The sequence below is a fragment of the Fopius arisanus genome, unplaced genomic scaffold (genome assembly GCF_000806365.1).
Source record: "Fopius arisanus strain USDA-PBARC FA_bdor unplaced genomic scaffold, ASM80636v1 scaffold00034, whole genome shotgun sequence".
In the NCBI taxonomy this organism is placed as follows: domain Eukaryota; kingdom Metazoa; phylum Arthropoda; class Insecta; order Hymenoptera; family Braconidae; genus Fopius; species Fopius arisanus.
In genome coordinates this window covers 417,432-436,104 of record NW_011887773.1, presented here as the reverse complement: position 1 = coordinate 436,104, position 18,673 = coordinate 417,432, and the positions used below count along the sequence as shown (strand labels likewise).

Genomic DNA, 18,673 nt, shown 5'->3' with positions numbered 1-18,673 from the left:
TATACCTGGAGGCCGTAGATCGGACCAATCGACCTTTGTTGGGCTTCATACCAGTAGCGTCAAGGTAACTGCTGGTGAGGTTTGAAACTTTTCACAAAGGTGTTTCACCACATGCTGAATTTATTCAAAAACACCCATTTATATTATTTATTTAATTATAAATTAATTGCTTTTTGAAGAGCGAAGTGAGGCGTACCCGCACAGCAACATGATCATCCACAAAAATAAGGGAGATGACACAGAAGTTAAATTCATCAATATCGACTCAGCTCCGATCCTAAAGATATTTATTTACAGCACGTTATACCTCAAAGAGAAAATACGTGGATCTGAAAAAGTTTGAAATAGAAATAATCAATACACCTAATTATTGTAAATTTTATTTTCACCTAATCCTCTGGTTCTGCTGATGATTTTTGATGTTTTCCTATCGAAAAAGAAGTTCAGAGTGGAGCCAGCGAAAAATTTTGATTGACTCTGAAAGTTCTGCAGACATCGGCATGTCAAAGAAAGTACTACATCCTCGATCTCGAAAATCTATATTGGTGTTTACTGTTTTATTCATTATCATTTTTCTGCTGGATTATTTACATTTAAGCATATCAGCAGCGATAGTAATAATTATTATAATAATAGAGTAATCATCCAGCTATTCATTTAAATCTAATAACGACAATAATATTTGATCATAACATTTGGGTACTATCAATTAAAATTACAAATAAAGGACAGCCTTTCGAAGTCCCACATTTATTGGCGTATCAAGTCGTTTTACATCTTTTTTGTTCGATGTATTGATTATTTCCTCGTGATTCTTGATAGGACTAGTTACCTATGGGAGCAAAATTACTCTCCAATCTCACTTTTTCCAACGCGTATTGTGGTTATCTTCTATTTGTTATGGTTATATCCTCTAATTGTGATAGAGGCAAGCACCATGTATCGTGGCTACAGGAATGTTTCTTGTGAAGCAATGCCTTAATAGTTGTGACAATGCCACTGATGACTAGTCTGCATGAGCGTAGGGATGAGGTTGCGGCGATTCACCCTCAAATAGTGCCATTTTCAGACGCTTACACTTAGCGCGTCGGTTCTTAAACCAAAATTGCACGTTTTTCGGTTCCAAACGAGGGAATTTCTGACGGTACGGCATGCGATTCAACTCTTCTGTGTATTTTAAGATTAACTGAAACAGAATTAATGTGATATATTTGTAGCATTTCGGTAAAAACTTATTATTAGACAGATATTCCATTCAATTTTCATAATCAATAAGGAATTATTGCGACGTAAGAGAAAAAAACTGGGTTTAGTGGTTTTTTAGGACCGAGCCACGTAACGTTCGAGAAGTAAGCAATCATTTTTAAGCTCTTCAGGGGAATTCCATTTTAAACGATGGCTCTTAATTTTCTAGATAATGTTCAGTTAATTCAACTAATAGTTATTACCGCATGACTGGGATGAGTATTATGTCCGAACCAATTCTCCAGTCGCGGAACTTCCGTAACGGGATCGATAAATGTGCGATTACGTTTTCGTCTTTCATCCAACATACTGGCTGGGCACCCCACGGGTCCACTCCTGGTGGGCAGATAATGTGACATATACATGATGGAGTGACCAAACATTGGGCTGGGAACCAGTGAAAACCCAGGCGGTAGTGGAGTAGTTGGCACACCACCTGGTGAATCCTCGTCGTCAGAACCAGATGATACCCTTGTTGCCGTATCGTCCTCCGGTTTCATCGACGGAGCTGACGTTGTTGTTGCAGAAGTTGGGGTTGAAGTTGGAATCATTAGACGTTGATCCTCAGACCGTGCGGTCAGCGATAAGGGGACGATGACTGGAGGACTTCCGACTGGACAAGGGGATGCTGAGTTTGACTGAAAAAGAAATATAATATTAAAAGCAGATTATTCTCTGTCGGGAATCGGGAAAGCTCAAGCGCTTGTGATATTCTGGGTTGAATTTTTCATGCTTGAAAAATACCCGTGTCGCACTCTATATATTTGGTTTTCATATCATAATTATTGCTAACGCATAAACATTATATTTCGGAATGCATAATTATGATTATTTTTAGAATTATATTCATTCGATTATGTTCGAAATGAGTTTGATCCTTCAGAAATACATTTATTTGAATGCATTCCAATGAAAACGGCTTCGTAATAAAAATTTCATCAAGTTCACCAATTGCTCAGCGCGCTAAATCAGACATCATCTAAATGAACCTATGATTAGTTTGAAACTCAATGTAGATAATGATTAAATATGTAAAAATATCTCACCACTGTGATAATCAATGAGATCACAACTTATTGATTTCCTTTTCTATGTAAAAATTCTATTCGTTATTATTTCGTTTAATGAATGGTAATGATATAATATCAGAATGAATTCGTCCCATCTTGATTGAATTGGTATAAGTTGAATAGTTTCCAGTGTATGATAACGGCGTCGAAAAGCGGAAAACAATAATGTGGAACATGTTAAAGCCACAATTGGACAACGAATAATACAATTTCCCGAGAATCTTCTATGCATAAATATTCCAACTGACCGCATAGAGTGACGAAAAATTTGCATATAGTTTGCATAACCTTATGGAAATTATTCTTTGTTTTTTTTTATATCCCATGAAAATGTGATATAATTAAGAGGCTATCGATAGCAACTTTCTAAAAAATCTTTGACAAATCAAGTTCATAAAAACTATCAATATCTACCGAAGCATCTGATAAAATTAGATTTGATTTGGATCAATAGAGAGAGTTCTCTTGGAAATCCTGTCAAGCCGACACAAACCCACAGGTACTGCTCACCCAACGTTGTGCCGATACTCAGTTAGACGCAGCGTTCACCGCTCAGCTCAGGTGACCAATAGTCATACTTTTGACGTGAGGCGCGACATTCTAGGCAGCTCGGTTTTATCCGATACAGATAATATATTTAGGTCATGGGATGTCCGAAATTAGAGCACTTGCCACCGTGTGACCCTTTACTTTCTCGCATTTGCATAGTCGCTATCAAAGTGTGTATACGCGTATTTCTCAGATAACCGCATTGCGTGTCTTCTCTTCGGAAACCTATTTTTTCGACTTGTTGTGACCCGCTCAGTTACTGTGTACTTAATTGTGTTCAGCTCCTTGACCTATTTATCAATGAATAATTGACTTTGGTGACATTTGAAAACAACACGTGTAGTGTGATTTCATCATCTCCTGTAAGCCGCCAATATCTTGCTCAATCCGTTCATATTCCCATCGAACCAGGCGTCTCACAAAATAAGCTCATTGAAACGGTCATGAAATTTTGTGGAGCTTATACGGAGGAAAGTAGCAAAAAAATGTTATACATATGTATACATTCGTAGGTACAGTAAAAACGCATTCAGTATCCGGGCTTCGGTATCTAAATTCTTGAAAAGGCTAAATATCGAGCTTCGATATCGAAGGGGCCTCTATGACTCTGTGGAAGCGAAAGGGGCGAAAACTGAGAGAGCACACTGATGGCGGTCTGTTAGCTGCTAAATATTACTGAGCAGATGCCCCGTATGTAAGCAGGAGAACGGGCCATATTTGAAATAGAAATTCTCTCATGCGCTGATATGGACTTATGCGATCAAAACGATGACGTTGGTAATATGAGGAATTCACGATTGATTTGAGTGACAACGAAGCGGAATTCACTGGGAAACTATGCTAAAGTGAAGTCGAATCAAATCATATACCGATGATTTCAAGATTCTAACCTGTCCACACAATCATACGCCAGTTGATGACTAGCATGCCCATCCCTCACGCGATCTCTCAGCGCAACGTTAAGTTAATTGCCTCGGTAACAGGCTTGGAGAACCATAGAAATCCGTGCGAATACCAGCCGAAATTGCAATATTTGGCGAAGAAATAGAGGATACAATCCATAAAGGAAGTGATAAGTCTTGGGAGAAGCAGTCTATGAGAGTGTCAAACACGATCGCAACTGAGAATTGAAAGAGGTGAGTTTCTCAGAATCGAGCGTTCGATTACGGGATAAGTTATTGGAAAAAACTTGAGACGTCACGGGTTTCGCAATCAACGTAGGTAATGCACACAATGTAGTGAACCCGAGCGGACGGGTACGTTGATAGGGATGTATCACCCATAGATAATTAGAAATGAATATCTCTAAGGGAGAATCCACTGCTTTAGTGATTAAATGATTTATTGAAATAAATAAAGTCTTTGTCTGATCCCGTAGGCATTATAAGTTAAAAGAAGATGACTTAACGAATCGTCGTATTACTAATTGACTGGGTCTGACGAATCTACTAACTTACTGACTGATCCAGTAGCAACGAATTCACGAGTTTATATTTCATCGTGGATGAGATTGCAACAAATGTTTTCTCTTTGTTTTACACCTGGAGAAGTATGGGGTGACGTCCCAGGTGTAAGTAAAGACCATAGCCGTTGATGGTGCGAAGGGTTAACACTGCACCCCAGTGATCCATTATGGATCACTTATGATTATGACGAATATATGTGAACTTAATCCACAAATATTTGGGTTAATTTATGCTTCAACACTAACATTGTCTGACTCGACATTATACAGGGTGTAACATAATAAGTGTAAGACCTCCCGACCACTAGTTCAGGGACCCCTCCTGAACTCTAGAAAATTAGGAAAAAAAAATTTACTTCAGCAATTTAAAATAATTAAAAATTAACAACGGCCAATGAGAGGGCTGAGTTATGGCGCGTAAGTGTGAGCAGTAAAGGTCGACTAAGATATGACAATAGCGTGTGGGAGACGTCGGAAAATGAGAGGATAGTTGAGTACCACTGCTCTGCCGTGAATTTCGGGCCGACATGTATTTAGCATAGAGTAACAACATGCATGGGTCTTCCTAACTGTCAAATCCAACCATAAAAATAATGTTTCCTTCGATGGTTACCTGTTATGTTTATTCCAGAAGGATTCCTTAGGAATTTCAGAATGATTCGTTAGGAATTCCAGAGGGATTTCTGAGGAATTTCAGAATGATTCCTTAGGAATTCCAGATGAATTCCTTAGGAAATTATGAGTAATTCTCTCCAAATCCCGAGGAATCCCTCTGAAAATCCTAAGGATTGCCTAAGGAATCCCGCTTAAAAAACTAAAAAATTCCTCTAGAATTCTTAAACGGAATACATAGAGGATTTTGAACAAGGCTTATGCAACTTGTTACTCTATGCTAGATGCGTATCGGCCCGAAATTCACGGCAGAGCAGTGGTACTCAACTACCTCTCTCATTTTTCAACGTGTCTCTCGCGCTGTTGTCTCATCTCAGTCGACTTCTACCACTCACACTTACGTGCTATAACTAAGCCCTCTCATTGGCCCTCGTTAATTTTTAATTATTTAAAATGGGTCCAGTAAATTTTTTTTTCTTATTTTTCTAGTGTTCAGGATGGAACTCGCGGTCGGGAGATATTACACTTATTAAGTTACATCCTCTATGTTTTGGATAATATATGCCTGTTGCGGACGCCGCAGTTACTACTGTTAATATTTTTATCTATTGGAATATGGGTATAAGCAAACAAATAAAACCGAAGACACAGTGGAATACTTTATCGAATATTCTTTATTAGCACGAGGAAGGCACGTCTTAACTTGAGGACCGTTGTCCAGAGACTAAAAACTATTTAAAAGGGAAAAACTCTCTCAGGGAAAAGAATAAACCGAAAAACAATTTTATGACTCAAAAGGACACAGTCCTTTGTTGAAATTTCAGCATATGTTTAGGATTAAATCAGTCTCGGGTTCGGAGTACAACCGATCGTAAATTAGTTCCTTAGTAGAGCTGTTTTTCCAGAATGTTTAGGACGGTGTCAAGTAATTTTTGTAGGACAATGAAAGAACTGTACTCAAATATTCCAACATTATATATATTCGGAAAACTTGGTGTAACCACAAAAAAGGAGGGCTTTGGAAAATCCCATACAATAGCAACGAATGTCGGTCTGACCGGCCTGAATGCCGATTATGCGAAGTAACCACAATAAAAGGGACCACCTGGCATGAATTCAAGTGGCCGTCATAATGGCCTGAGAGGCGTTAAGGAGTGACCATCAAGGCGACAACACCTGGAGACCACGAATCACATAAAAAGAAGCCACACAATTGCTCCAAAGCACAACTAAGGATATCCTTTTCACTCTATTGAATTTGGGGGCCAATAACTTACACAACCCTCCAATGTTACCCGCAGATGGGAGCTGCCCCAAAGAGTTAAAACTGTCGGCAATTTAGAGATGGACCACCTCAGCCACGGGTTTGCCGATATCGACAAAAGAAAAGGCAGGCCAATAGGGGGGTACATCTGCCCCGAGTGCCTCTCCCCCATTGGTTACAGGGGGTTGACCGGGACCATGACGTCACCTGCGCCCCATACCTAACGAAAGTTATGAGGTATTATGAGGTCCAGGAATCGGCACAATTCACCAGATGATTTCTTGTTGTCGAAATAAGGGTAATCTCTAGCTTCAAAGGATCCACTCCATTTGACATGCGAGGCTTCCCATGAACAATAGTTATCCATCGTCAAAGGAGGTGTCAAATTTATGGACCATGAACGTCAGAGAGATGCGTAAACATGTCACTTTTGACATTAGAAGAACATTAATTAGAGAGAGGCCAATGTGCGCACGTCCCGTCTCTTTTTCAAAAACTTCTCCCGCACCTGGGGAAATAGGAAATACATTGCCCAGAAACATTCCTTTTGAATACAATGTTAATCATATGAAGATGGCCCCTACCATGTCTCAAAAAACGATGGATGACGAAATCTCAAAATGCCAGCGGCTGTAGGGGAATTACGCCCGAACAGTATATAAAGAGCGGTTTTTCGCCAAATAAAGGCAGTCTAAATTAAATCTTCGACTCGAAATCTGCAAGTGGTACCCTGCTCGTCATCCAGTTCAACTCTCCAGGCACAGCCTTCAGGGGAGCAACTCCGCAGGACCACCCTCTGATGTCACCACTGAGCGCAGTCTGAGTGTATAACTCAACTCTCCTCGCAACCCCAGATCGAGTTCACAGCTTTAATCACAACCCACGAGTCCATAGTAAAATTTCGACTCTTGGTTATTAACGAGGGGCCGTGCTCATTAATAAAGCTGACCCTTCAAGATCCGTCAGTTGGGAAGCAGCTCTGCAGCATCGCCCACTCTCATCGCTACTACACCGAGTGGACAACTCGATTTTCTGCACTGCGTCAGATCGATCGCATTCCTGCAAAGCAGCACCGACCTGGTAAATTGCTCAGCGTACAACTGAGCTCATCCTGAGTATACAATTCAGGGAATCCTCTCGTCAAGCCAGCACCGACCTGGTGAAATACTCAGCGTACAACTGAGTCTACCCCGAGTGTTCAGCCCCGGGATCTCTCTACACCTAGCAACATAAAGCTAGGGAGCAACCAAGTTCTGCCTGAGTGGACCACTCAGATCTATTAACACCGCCAACACCTCCGGGGTCATATGACCATCATCACCCTCGCTAGAGAAGCGTGTTTGAGCAGCTTTCGACTCCATCAGTGCTAGAAGATCTAGCATACTTTTGGAGTTCTCCGGAATCCGCTGCGAAGAGGAAATACCAAGAGATCACCCGTTCCCTGTTGCCGTTTATTTCAACAACCGTAAGTCAGAAAAATACACCAACAACATTTACACCATTCCCTCCTACACTTTTTTCCTATCTACCTCTGGTTTTTATCTTGGACTTTCTTCTATTGTGTATACCACGTGAAGTGTAATAAATTTAAATTCTATTTTAAGGGAAACATAAGGGTATCTTTCTCTTTGTGTGCTAATTCCTCATATTAGATCCATTGTGTACTTCAGTACTTAGTCCCACGCAATCGGCCGCACTAATTGAACTTTATAAGATCTTTTCTCCTCTGGACACTACCTGTCGTGACTAGTTACGGTCAACTCATCTGAAGGGTTCACCTTTTACCCGATATTTCGACCTTTCTAGTGACCCAGTGTCCGCTACATGCCTCTTCGCGTGTGTTCATATTAACTAGATCAACGAGAAATTATTTAATTCTATTTCATAATTAAGGATATTTCTGAAGCATAACAACAATGTTTCCGCGCAACACCAGGTTTATCGACGAATTGGTATTCTGTATGGTCTTTTGGCTACCATTTAAAGTCGAACATAACCTTTCTTCAAGACATGCAAATTGTCTAGTAGTAAATTCCCATACCCTCTCTTACAGCGTAATATTAGGTGATCGTAATGGCAAAGTGTCTCTGCCGATCAAGTTATCTATAAACCTGCCAAGAAATATACCGGATAAGCTGATTTTACTCCCCATAAGATCGAATTAATCGACCCTTCACCTCGTCGTCAAAGACGGTATCATAGCAGCAAAGATGTTCATAAATTTTTTAACGATGAGGTCGATAGTTTCTCAAAAAAGGTTACATTAAGGGTGGTTATAGTGACTGGGCTTCGATACCCCTGGTAGCTTAACCTGGCTCTCCGATTTTGTATAAATCATAATCCAGTCAGTCACCGACAGTGGTTGAATGGTTAAGGCATCAGACTGGCATGCGGAGGATTGTGACTTCGACACCGGTGCCATTTCTGGCATTTTTAATTTTTCAGGTACCTTGTCGAAAGTTTTTCCCTCAGGTTAGGCTTTTCCTTGGTACATGGTGAATGCGGTACAACAGATGACGCAGGTGGGGCACGGGATTGATCACTCATAATCGCTCGAAAGTGTGTATGATGAGGGAAAGAATTTGTGGTTTTATAAATAATAAACCAATCAATCGGTCCACAAACACATGAACATGAACGACGCATTCCATCAGATCGCTGTGAATCCCGATAGTCAACCGTATACCGCATTTAGTGTAAGAGGAAAAGAACAACTCGAATAGCTACGCATACTCTATGGTCTAACAAAAGCTTCGGATACATTCCGAAAGATGATGGACTTATTACTGCGGCAAGTAAAAGACTTTATCACAGAACGTAAATTGCTTATTGACAAAGTTTTGACTTATTTGGACAGGAAAGATGATAGTTACTCGAGATATGAAAGACCCTACTCTGAAAAGCGTAGTAAAAGTTAGTTTTACCTGCAGAGAAGTCAAACTTCTTGAGGGCATTATCGACGAATTCCATATGAGGAATGACAGTGAGAAAATACACCGGATACTAGATTACTCACTGTCAAAAGATAGGACGCAGTTTTGTCAATTGAATTGTTGAGTTAATTGGTACCATTGGCCAGAGTTCATGAAAGATGTTGACTAGGGTCACGGGCCCATGGAAATGGAACGATTATACCTCCCGATCTCTGGAATGAGATATTGACACTAGCGATTGCGGCCGCAGTGCAATCTGCATTCAGCAAGATCTTGAAACAGGTGAAGAAAACTTTATGGAAATGTCGAGTCAACGCCTCCGGTATGCTGAACTTTATGATATGGCCAGCTGAAAAAAAATGCTCGGCGGTCATTGGGTCAATCGAGAACAGATGCGCTTGCCTTGAAGGTAGATCCGCTGATAAGGTTACCGAAAATTGAGGAAAATCTGACACAGGCGTATGTCCAAAGTCGCGAAATCTACTAGAAGAAAAAATATGACCAGAATACGATTAAGGAAACGTTAATGGCTGAGCTATTACAATCACCACAGGTGCAATGATCCGTCGACACTATAGTCCCACAGATCGAAAAAGGAAGACAGCGGTATCATAGTTGGCGTAGATATCTGCACAAAGTGTGTGGAAACGTTTCCCGTATGGAATAGCTAAGGTCATTATGTCGACCAATGGGGTAACCACAAGTCAATCATCACCGTCAAAGGAATACATAAATAAATAGGTGGAAAATCTCTTAACTCCATTTCTCTATCGGTTTGAGGGGTCGAACACCTCACTACACCATGAGCTCATTCATATGGTACTCCAGTAGAAACAGTTCATCGAAACATTGAATAGATGATTATCGCTTATCCATTAATAAAAATTGCAGATAGGACGAATATCGATAGAAAATAGAATTGGCAAATAATACCGTATCTCATACCGGAAGTAGTGCTTCCCTCTTCTTCTTAGACCATCGTTGTGACACGAAATCAGAACATCGATTGGATCAGGCGGAAAGACAACATGGAGAAAGTTCACTCAATTATAGGGTTGAAAAAATGAGTAAAATCGACATTCAACACAAAGTCAAAATTCGATTAAGAAAATATTCCAATTAAAAATAAAACAAATTTAATTCTAATGAAAATAAGTCCGTAGATATTAGGGTAGAAACACAATTTTCCTATCTTGATAAAAAATAATAGGTAATAATGCCGAGGTTATTCTGCCAAATCAGAACATCAATGCCTGAAATGAGCTTACGTCAAACTGCCTATTTATCTAATGATAGTGAAGTTAGCAGATAAATCCGATAGACCAGTAGGAAGCGATTATATTACCAACGTTGACATTCCCCATCGAAGTAAAAACTCATTAACCTCCTAAATCCAGACATATAACATGGTAGCAAAACCAACCAGCTCGAGAGAAACCAAACTTTAAGCCTAAAACAGTCCTGTTCCTGTACAACTGCCACAGATATCAATTCAGAACTCGACAGTCTATTGGACTTGGTACAGAACTTCCCATTCGACAAGTATAAGCTAGAGAAAGTAGATATGATTTAGAATGCTGTCGCCTATGAAGGGTTGTGAATGATTGTCGACAAGCAGAAAATTATCCTTGGTACATGGTCCTGGGTCAGTGGTTGTCCCATCAGTGATAGTCGAACTTCTTCTCCGAACCACTGTGGAACTGTGCCTACCGCTCCAAGAGGGACGAAAACCGAACGAAGTACATAAATTTGAGGCCGTTCTGCATCAATTAAAAATGCCTAAACTCCACAATGCCATCACGAAATATCAACCCCTATAAATAGTCGACTCCAGGATGCTTAATGAGGAAGGATTGAAGAACCCCATCAGCAGGAAAACACCTAATGTAGAAGTGAGAAAATACTACAATCAACATTGAAACCGAGATGTCTGGCTGGCTGGCTGGCTGGCTGTAACTACCTTTAATTATCTCACCATTCAAACATTGTCCAAAATCCTGGTAATCAAGATTCTCTCATATGTGTGGAGCTTTGTGGGACGCTGAGGTAGACTAGCAGTTGGCGTTCGATCGTTGCCCAGGCTATTCTTGCTACAAGGGTCTCCTCATCGCTGAAGATGTTGATTGCAACATCAGGTGGAAAAAATTGACCAGCTAGCAGCAGCTTACCTATGTCACCATGTCCACCTAACTTCTTCGACACGACCATCCTGCCTTAATTGGTGGGAACGCGGGTATTTCCCCCGAAAAATCGAGGCCAGTCTACAATTCTGAGGACGTTCTGAGCGAGCTTCGCTGGTACTTCCGTCGTGAGTATGCACTGCCCGACAATTTGTTGGAGAAGCCCAATATAAATGCCCGGGTTAGGAGCCCTGCTTTCTTTAAACGGTGAAAACTCGCTTGATAAGATCATGGCTGAAAGTTATGTTATAGTTGCCACTCAGGTCGAGAAATCAGGAAAAGAAAGCTCTTCAACTAACGTCACTATCAGCATTAATATTCATTGAAATTGGGTCCGCATGATGAAAAGAATATCGAAATTCATGGAAAAAATCAGACATTTTTTCGAGAATGAAAAAAAAAAGTGTCCGACCAACCGCAATCCAGCAATTTCTTCTTAAGAATTGAAAATTATCACTTCAGAAATGATCAATATTTTTGTAGTATTTCATTATTTTACGACAGAAAATTATAATTAAACATCGCTGTAACGAAGAGCGCATGCGTTTAGAGCTATCTGTAACTGTCGAGAATGCCGCATTAATTGTGATTGGTGGAACAGAGGTAAACAGACATATGCCTTATACATATGCCCTGGATATACAGCGGCTCTGTCAAAGGTTTTGACATGGGCATACGGGAGCAGTTCTTCCCTAGGGAAGAACCAGGACCCAGAGCATACGTCCCGGTTGGGAGACCATGCCGGGCCAGGGGACCGGCAAACTTCTGTAAGTCAAGTGTGGCGGCAGTAATAATGAGACTGCGGGGGGATGGACCTAGCGAGAAAATCACCTTGTGAGAGGTCACACTCTCTGATCATCGACAGATCATGTTTCTTCTCAGAGGTAATGACAAGTGGAGCAGGAGCGGGCGCGGAGAGATTCCAAATCCACTGACATGCGGTCTTTTAGAAGAGATATGGACAGAAAACAGGATGGCTCGAAGTCAGGGTTATATTTATGCCGGGTGAATGCAGCTGTCATAACGCTGAGGCTTGTACACCTATCAGGTTGAGCTTCCTTCTGCTTAAAACACTGGAGAGGCTCGCTGGTAGACATTAGACACATTAAGGAGGGAGCGCTGAAGACGAATTCTATCAACCCCTCTCACCATGCCTACCACGGCACGTCTGAGTGCTACAACAGCCGCGAAAGACGACGTGGGCGTGCACATAGACTTCATCAAGGACGTGGTCCAAGAACGGGTGGAGAGAGAAATTATGGATAGATGGGGGTTTGATGAGGATGCCTGTAGCGGCTTGGCAGTCGGTATCACCGAGCTCTGCCACGGCTCCACCACCCAAGCGCCAACGTCGGAAACAGGAGCTGACTCCCCGACAAGACTGAAACGCTTGGAAAGTTTCCCTCCATAATCATTAGACGTTACGCCACAGCTTTAGCGTACTTATACACGATAATTATTGGACACTAAAACATTATCTTTTGTACCTTCAGAGTTTAGCCAATAATGACAACTATTATTAATATAGTATATCTAAACAGTATTACTAGGTAACAGTATTACGTAGGTAGATACGTAGCAGCAAATCAACCGTCCCATAATGCAGTCGGGAAACATCAACTGTCAAGGGCTGGACAATCTCCTAGGTCTATTTGCAGCCCACCATCCAATGCATCTACTGGTCCTGCAAGTTTTCTAAATTACTACCCTTATGGTGCAACCCACCATCACCCACCCATGCAAGATGATGGTCAAGTCTGGGCTCCTTTTTACTTCAAAGCACCCAAGTTCGTTAGGGAGGACCCTGAGACCTGGTTCATTTGCATTGAACCTCAATTTCGATCCCGACACATCACCAGTGACAGAACCGCATTCAATGCAGTCCTTGGGGCCATTTTCTTGGGAAATTTCTGATGTCATGAGAGCTGCACCCGACAGAGATAAGTACCCCTACCTCAAGCAACGAATTATCAAAAGATTTTCTGAATCAGTTGACCAGCGTTTGAGTTTACCAGTTACTAACAGGACTTAATCTGGGCAAAAAAAGGCCCAGCCAACTTCTCAGGGAGATCAGGGACCTGGCCTGTGGAACCGCCACAGACAAGCTCCTGCGTAGCAGGTGGCTAGCTCTACTTCCTGACATTGTTGGCAAGATCCTGAAGGTCTTTCCAGATGACAGTCCACTCGGAAAGCTGGTTGAAGCTGCAGACAGCATCATGGAGTGATGCACATACGTCATGTCCACCAACGTCCAACAGCAGTCCTTGGTAGCAGCCACTGATCCTTTCAACGCTAATTCAAACGATGCGATGCTGTATAGGCTTGATGCCCTGGAACAGGCAGTGCAGGCACTGTCCCAGTCCCTCCAACAATTGAATGCCAGGGTAGGACAGCCTGACTCGAGGAGATCTCGGTCACATTCTCGCTCTCGATCAGCGACTCCTGCACCCTCGAGCCAGGGTGCTCTCTGCTATTACCATGAACGCTTTGGAGACAAAGCTTGACGATGCACTATCCCATGTGCCCGATCGAGAGCCCTCCACCAGACCTACGAGGGAAACTAGAACTGCTGTCATCCCTACAGGCGGTTGGCGAGAGCAACAACAACACCACCATCAAAGAATGACGCCTATTTCTCCATGACACCCAAAACCACATGAAACTTCTCATTGACTCAGGGTTGGTCATCTCCATAATCCCACGTGCATTATCGCACTCGTGCAATCAACTGTCAGACCTCAAGCCGTACGCGGCAAACAACATCTGCATCAACACTTACGACCAGCAATTGCTCACACTCAACATCGGCATTCACCGTCCACTCAAATGGGTATTTGTGGTCGCTGACGTCAAAACTGCCATCATCGGAGCTGACCTTCTAGCCCACTACGGCTTGATAATTGATCTCAAGGGACATAGTCTCATCAACTGGGAGACTCAGCTCACTGCTGCTGGTCAGCTAGTTCACACCTCAGTTTATGGCATCTCAACAATTGCCCCCACTGATTCCTCCCTGCCTCCAGCCTATCAACAACTCCTCCGTAAGTAGATCAGCATTACCATGCCAGCACCCATCAGACACAGATAATCCTGTCTCGCATCCCTGTCTCGCGTTGTCACCACAGGCCCACCAGTTGTGGAACGGCCAAGGCGACTCACCGGCGAGAAGCTTCAGGCTGCTAAGGATGAGTTCGACCTTCCACTCCCGTACAACTTCATCCAGCCTTCCTCAAGTCAATGGGCAAGTCCCTTGCACATGGTACGCAAGAAAACAGGTAGTTGGCGGTCAACTGGTGACTGGTGACACAAACATTTTTCTGCATTTTCGATCATCCTTGATATGAAATAAAATAATAAAATTTAAAGGCTTGGTGCATTTTTCTCTTACTTTCCACACTCAAATTTTCATCGAAGAACGCCAAAACAATCAATTCTTTGGATAAATGCCAGAGGTTACTAGTTAATTTCTCAGACAGCCTTGCAAATCTTGTTCGGGGAAGAACTAGGACGACCGGCATTTTCGGCAAACAGTTGTAACAATGTTAAGACTTTAGCGGGAGCGGTCACTGTATTTGGTGCTGTAAACCTGGCTCTTTGATACCAAAGAACAATGAAAATCAAAGCATCGGAACTAGAGGTACACCCTATTGCCGTCTCAAAAACTGCTTTCAAGAGCAGTTCAACAATGCGATGGCGACATCTCAAATACACGAGTTTCTTTTCAAGTAGTTCCTCCAGCACAATGCACGTTTCAGTAACGCTGCCTATATCAACCACCATCCCGCATGCATTATCGAGAACGTCCCACTCTTGCAAACATTTATAAACTACTTGAGCTCGCTGCCCCCGTTGCCCTGGTCTTCTTTCCAGATTAGGTTCTTATAGCCTGATACGACAACTGGACGGCGATCAACCGTTTCATATTTATTCTCTACTGCTGGTAGCTGTTTCCCAATCTAATGAACTGTGAGCATATGGCATGATCGAGCTTTAACATTCTCTTGGATGAGACGACTGAGAAACTCACGTTGCACAATTCGATTTCCCCGGAGAGTTTCACGGCTCACATTTATTTCTTCTAAAGTAGCGTTGGTCATTAAAGTCGCTGCTAATAAAAGTGTAGCCACACGATCACTCACTTGGGTCCTATCCAGAATAACCGTGAGATCTGGGATCATGATGTCATGCCCCGGAATTTGGTCAATTACATTATTGTTGAATAAATGGGCACACAGCATTGTGAGCGTGACACTTGCCAGCATAACTGGATTATGCTGGCCAAGTAAAGACATACAAACAATTATGTATTTAAGAGGCCGTTTAGGTATGGAAAACGTCGGTTCCAAATGGGGCTCTGACTCGTAATCATTGTAATCAGCCAGATGACATAGTTATCTATGATATACTATGAAGTAATAAACTCTTATATTTAAATACCTATAAACTATTTATTGGTGTGCTTTATCCTTTCTAGCCTAGAACCCACAATAAATATAAGTACCTCCCACCCAGGTTATGACAATGAACTTTATTTTTTTTTTATTGTTTAGACGTTAATTTCCCCCCATAACTGGTGTGCAGTTTAACACTATGCTCTATTTGTTTTAAAACTTCTTCGGTATCTTCATTTTTCGATTAGTATAAAGGGAAATTTAAAAATCCACACATGGAAAACAAATTTTCTAAATATGAAGATAACTATTGGTCATTGAAATAAACATGAAGGTACTCTTCAAATTCAGCTTCCCGAATTGATGACTTCTTTCAGCTAGCTCTTTAAATTTTTGGTCCAATGTCGACCTTACCGAAAAATATGTCAAGGAAGAAATACCAAACATTGCAGTTTCGACTGGCTGATGTTGATTCTGAATATAAAAAAGGAATATTTTTGAAAATAATATTTTTTTTTATTTTCTTCAATTAACATTTATACTTCAATCAATTTCATTTCTTGAATAAATAACTGCGGGACCACTGGAACATGACATTGTGGAATTTGTTCCTTGCCTCTGAAATTAAACAGCAGTTTTTTACATTTCATTTGTAACGTCTGCTTTCAAAATTAATAAAAATGTCATGGTGAAGAACATTTCATATTTTCCATTTTTGACTCATTTCCCCGCTTTTCCTTTTCTCCATCGATATTTCTCCTCTTATCGTGTTCTTAACTGTTACCCCCACTTTGGTTAATTTCAGCCGAGGCGAAGGCCCTTTACGACTTGGGTCATAAAGGCCCATCACCCGACACAATAAGCTTTCGTCTACTTTTTGTTATGTACTAATAGAGGTCCGGAGCACGACTTGCTCTCAGAGCAGAGGTTGCCCATCCCCGTTCTATATCATCAAAGCTCCCTTTCCTAGATTTGCAATGATATTATTTTCATTTGCATATTTCCGCTCTATACTGCACTATGAATGATTGAACGTGATAACAATAAGTTTCATTCATTCTGCGTGTTAAGGATGTATAGCGTGATTTTTGTAAATAACAACGAGACTGATCGGATATTCGATACCATCTCAAAGCTTGAACAATGAGCTTTTAGATGGTACAACACTCCCGGACATGCGATAATTATTTTTCATGTAAAGTAAAATAGTACTGTTCAAATACAAATTTATTTCAACAATATCCATCCACCACACGCGATTGAGAAAACTTCCACTTTGAAAAAATACATGAAAATTATCAAAAATTAGGAAAAAAAATTAGACAGTTAAAATAAAAAAGAAGAATGATTAATCAATATCCCGTTACATGTTGGGATTGTTTGCATTTTGGGCGCGTTTCTGATATCGCTCTAATATTATAAAATTCAGTTTCATTGATGGTCGAAAGAAGTCTGTCTAAGATTCATCTACCTAATCTGGTGACAAGGTCACATCACATCACAATGTCGAAATGATGCTACATAAGCATCACGCCACTTGTAAAAATAAATAAACGATAACATTTAAAACCAATAACAAGCTATGTCTTAGCAGCGCCAGCGATCAGAGCAGAGAAAGTAATTCCCGTATCTGTCCAGAACGGATTCCCGAATCAGCTCAGTTTTATTTTTCTCGGTCTTGACCGTGTAAATCGAGTGTCATGTCCATTGTGAGTACAATTACTTGAAGATATTCATCTTGGAGAAGTGCTGAGGGCAGGGTGGAAATACCTGTTGTACTCTTCTTATGAGTTTCTAATCGCTAAACCCAAAATCCGTCATTGATAATGTCCAAAGTAGTAAGAGAAAGGTCGCGTAAGTACTCATTTCAATTTAATCCTGTTACAATAATAACCAATTCAATAAAAACCAGGCAAAAGAAGGTGAACCGAACAATCACAGGAGTAAGTAATTAAACCAATTCAATGTGGCACATATAGTTCCTCCCTAGCTCTCTCCTCCCATATTTCAATCTACTGTGCTTAATTCAGATTTTTGAAAGTTGGTAAGATCCTCCAGGAATCTTCTTCCTCCATGGAGGTTATTCATCCTCATAGTTCGGGGCTGTGACCAGGGCTGCCAGACGACGGTTCTCTCCAAAAATCTTATGATTTTTCAAAAATAGAGTAGATCAAAGAAAGCTCCGAGTGAGATATCAACTACGTTGTTCCAAAAGCATCAATTCTTCACGTGATCGACTTCACTCGATTACCTGGGACTGTATAAAATCAAACAAATCTTTTGAAAAAAATCGTCGTCTGGTAACTCTGCCTGTGACAATTATTTAAAGGTAAGAATCCACAACTTGACAAAAATATTCATTTCACTGCCCTATGCAAACAGAGTGAATATCAAAATAGATATCCTCTCAATTTTTTCATACACAAAACGAACTCAGAATTATCTCCCTAGATGAGAATTACACTATTCTTTCTGCTTCTAAAAGCGTTTCATTCTAAATTAAATTACGAATCGTTATGGAGAAGAGAACAATTTAAAACCAACCAATTTCAGCGGGAAATTGAAAAAAAAGTTTCCAATGGTAATTGGAGATTGCACTGCATTTTTTCTGCTTTGCTCTGTTTTGACTTAAAGTGCCAGAAAACTCCTAACAAAAATATATTTTTGAACTTGTATACTCATGATAGTTGTGATACTCATTACATCCATATATTATATATTATATACCTTCTTTAACGCGAAAATGTTATAATTTTGGTTCGGTTAACGGGTGTACATACGGAACAGATAATAAAAATAGTTCAAATTGAGCAAGATGAAATATAAGGAATTTCTATGCATTCCTTAAATGGTCACGCCTCCCCATGAAAGTTATAATTATTCGTGCTATCGTTTCTTTGCCAAGAAAGAAGTAAGAAAAAATCAACAATGGCCGAATTAAATTTCATTCTAAATGGACCTTTC

The 18,673-nt window shown here is 40.9% G+C and overlaps 1 protein-coding gene across 1 annotated transcript in view; it reads right to left on the bottom strand.

Moving 5' to 3' along the window:
* Window positions 1–734: 734 nt before the first annotated feature.
* dve (SATB1_N and homeodomain domain-containing protein dve) overlaps window positions 735–18,673 on the bottom strand; it is a 343,172-nt gene continuing 325,233 nt past the window's right edge. The window contains exons 6-7 of the mRNA XM_011303859.1: window positions 1,449–1,883; window positions 735–1,186 (exon numbers count right to left, since the gene is read on the bottom strand). Coding sequence (XP_011302161.1) covers window positions 1,007–1,186; window positions 1,449–1,883 — 615 coding nt within the window. The 3' untranslated portion in view covers window positions 735–1,006. The remainder of the gene's footprint in view (window positions 1,187–1,448; window positions 1,884–18,673) is intronic.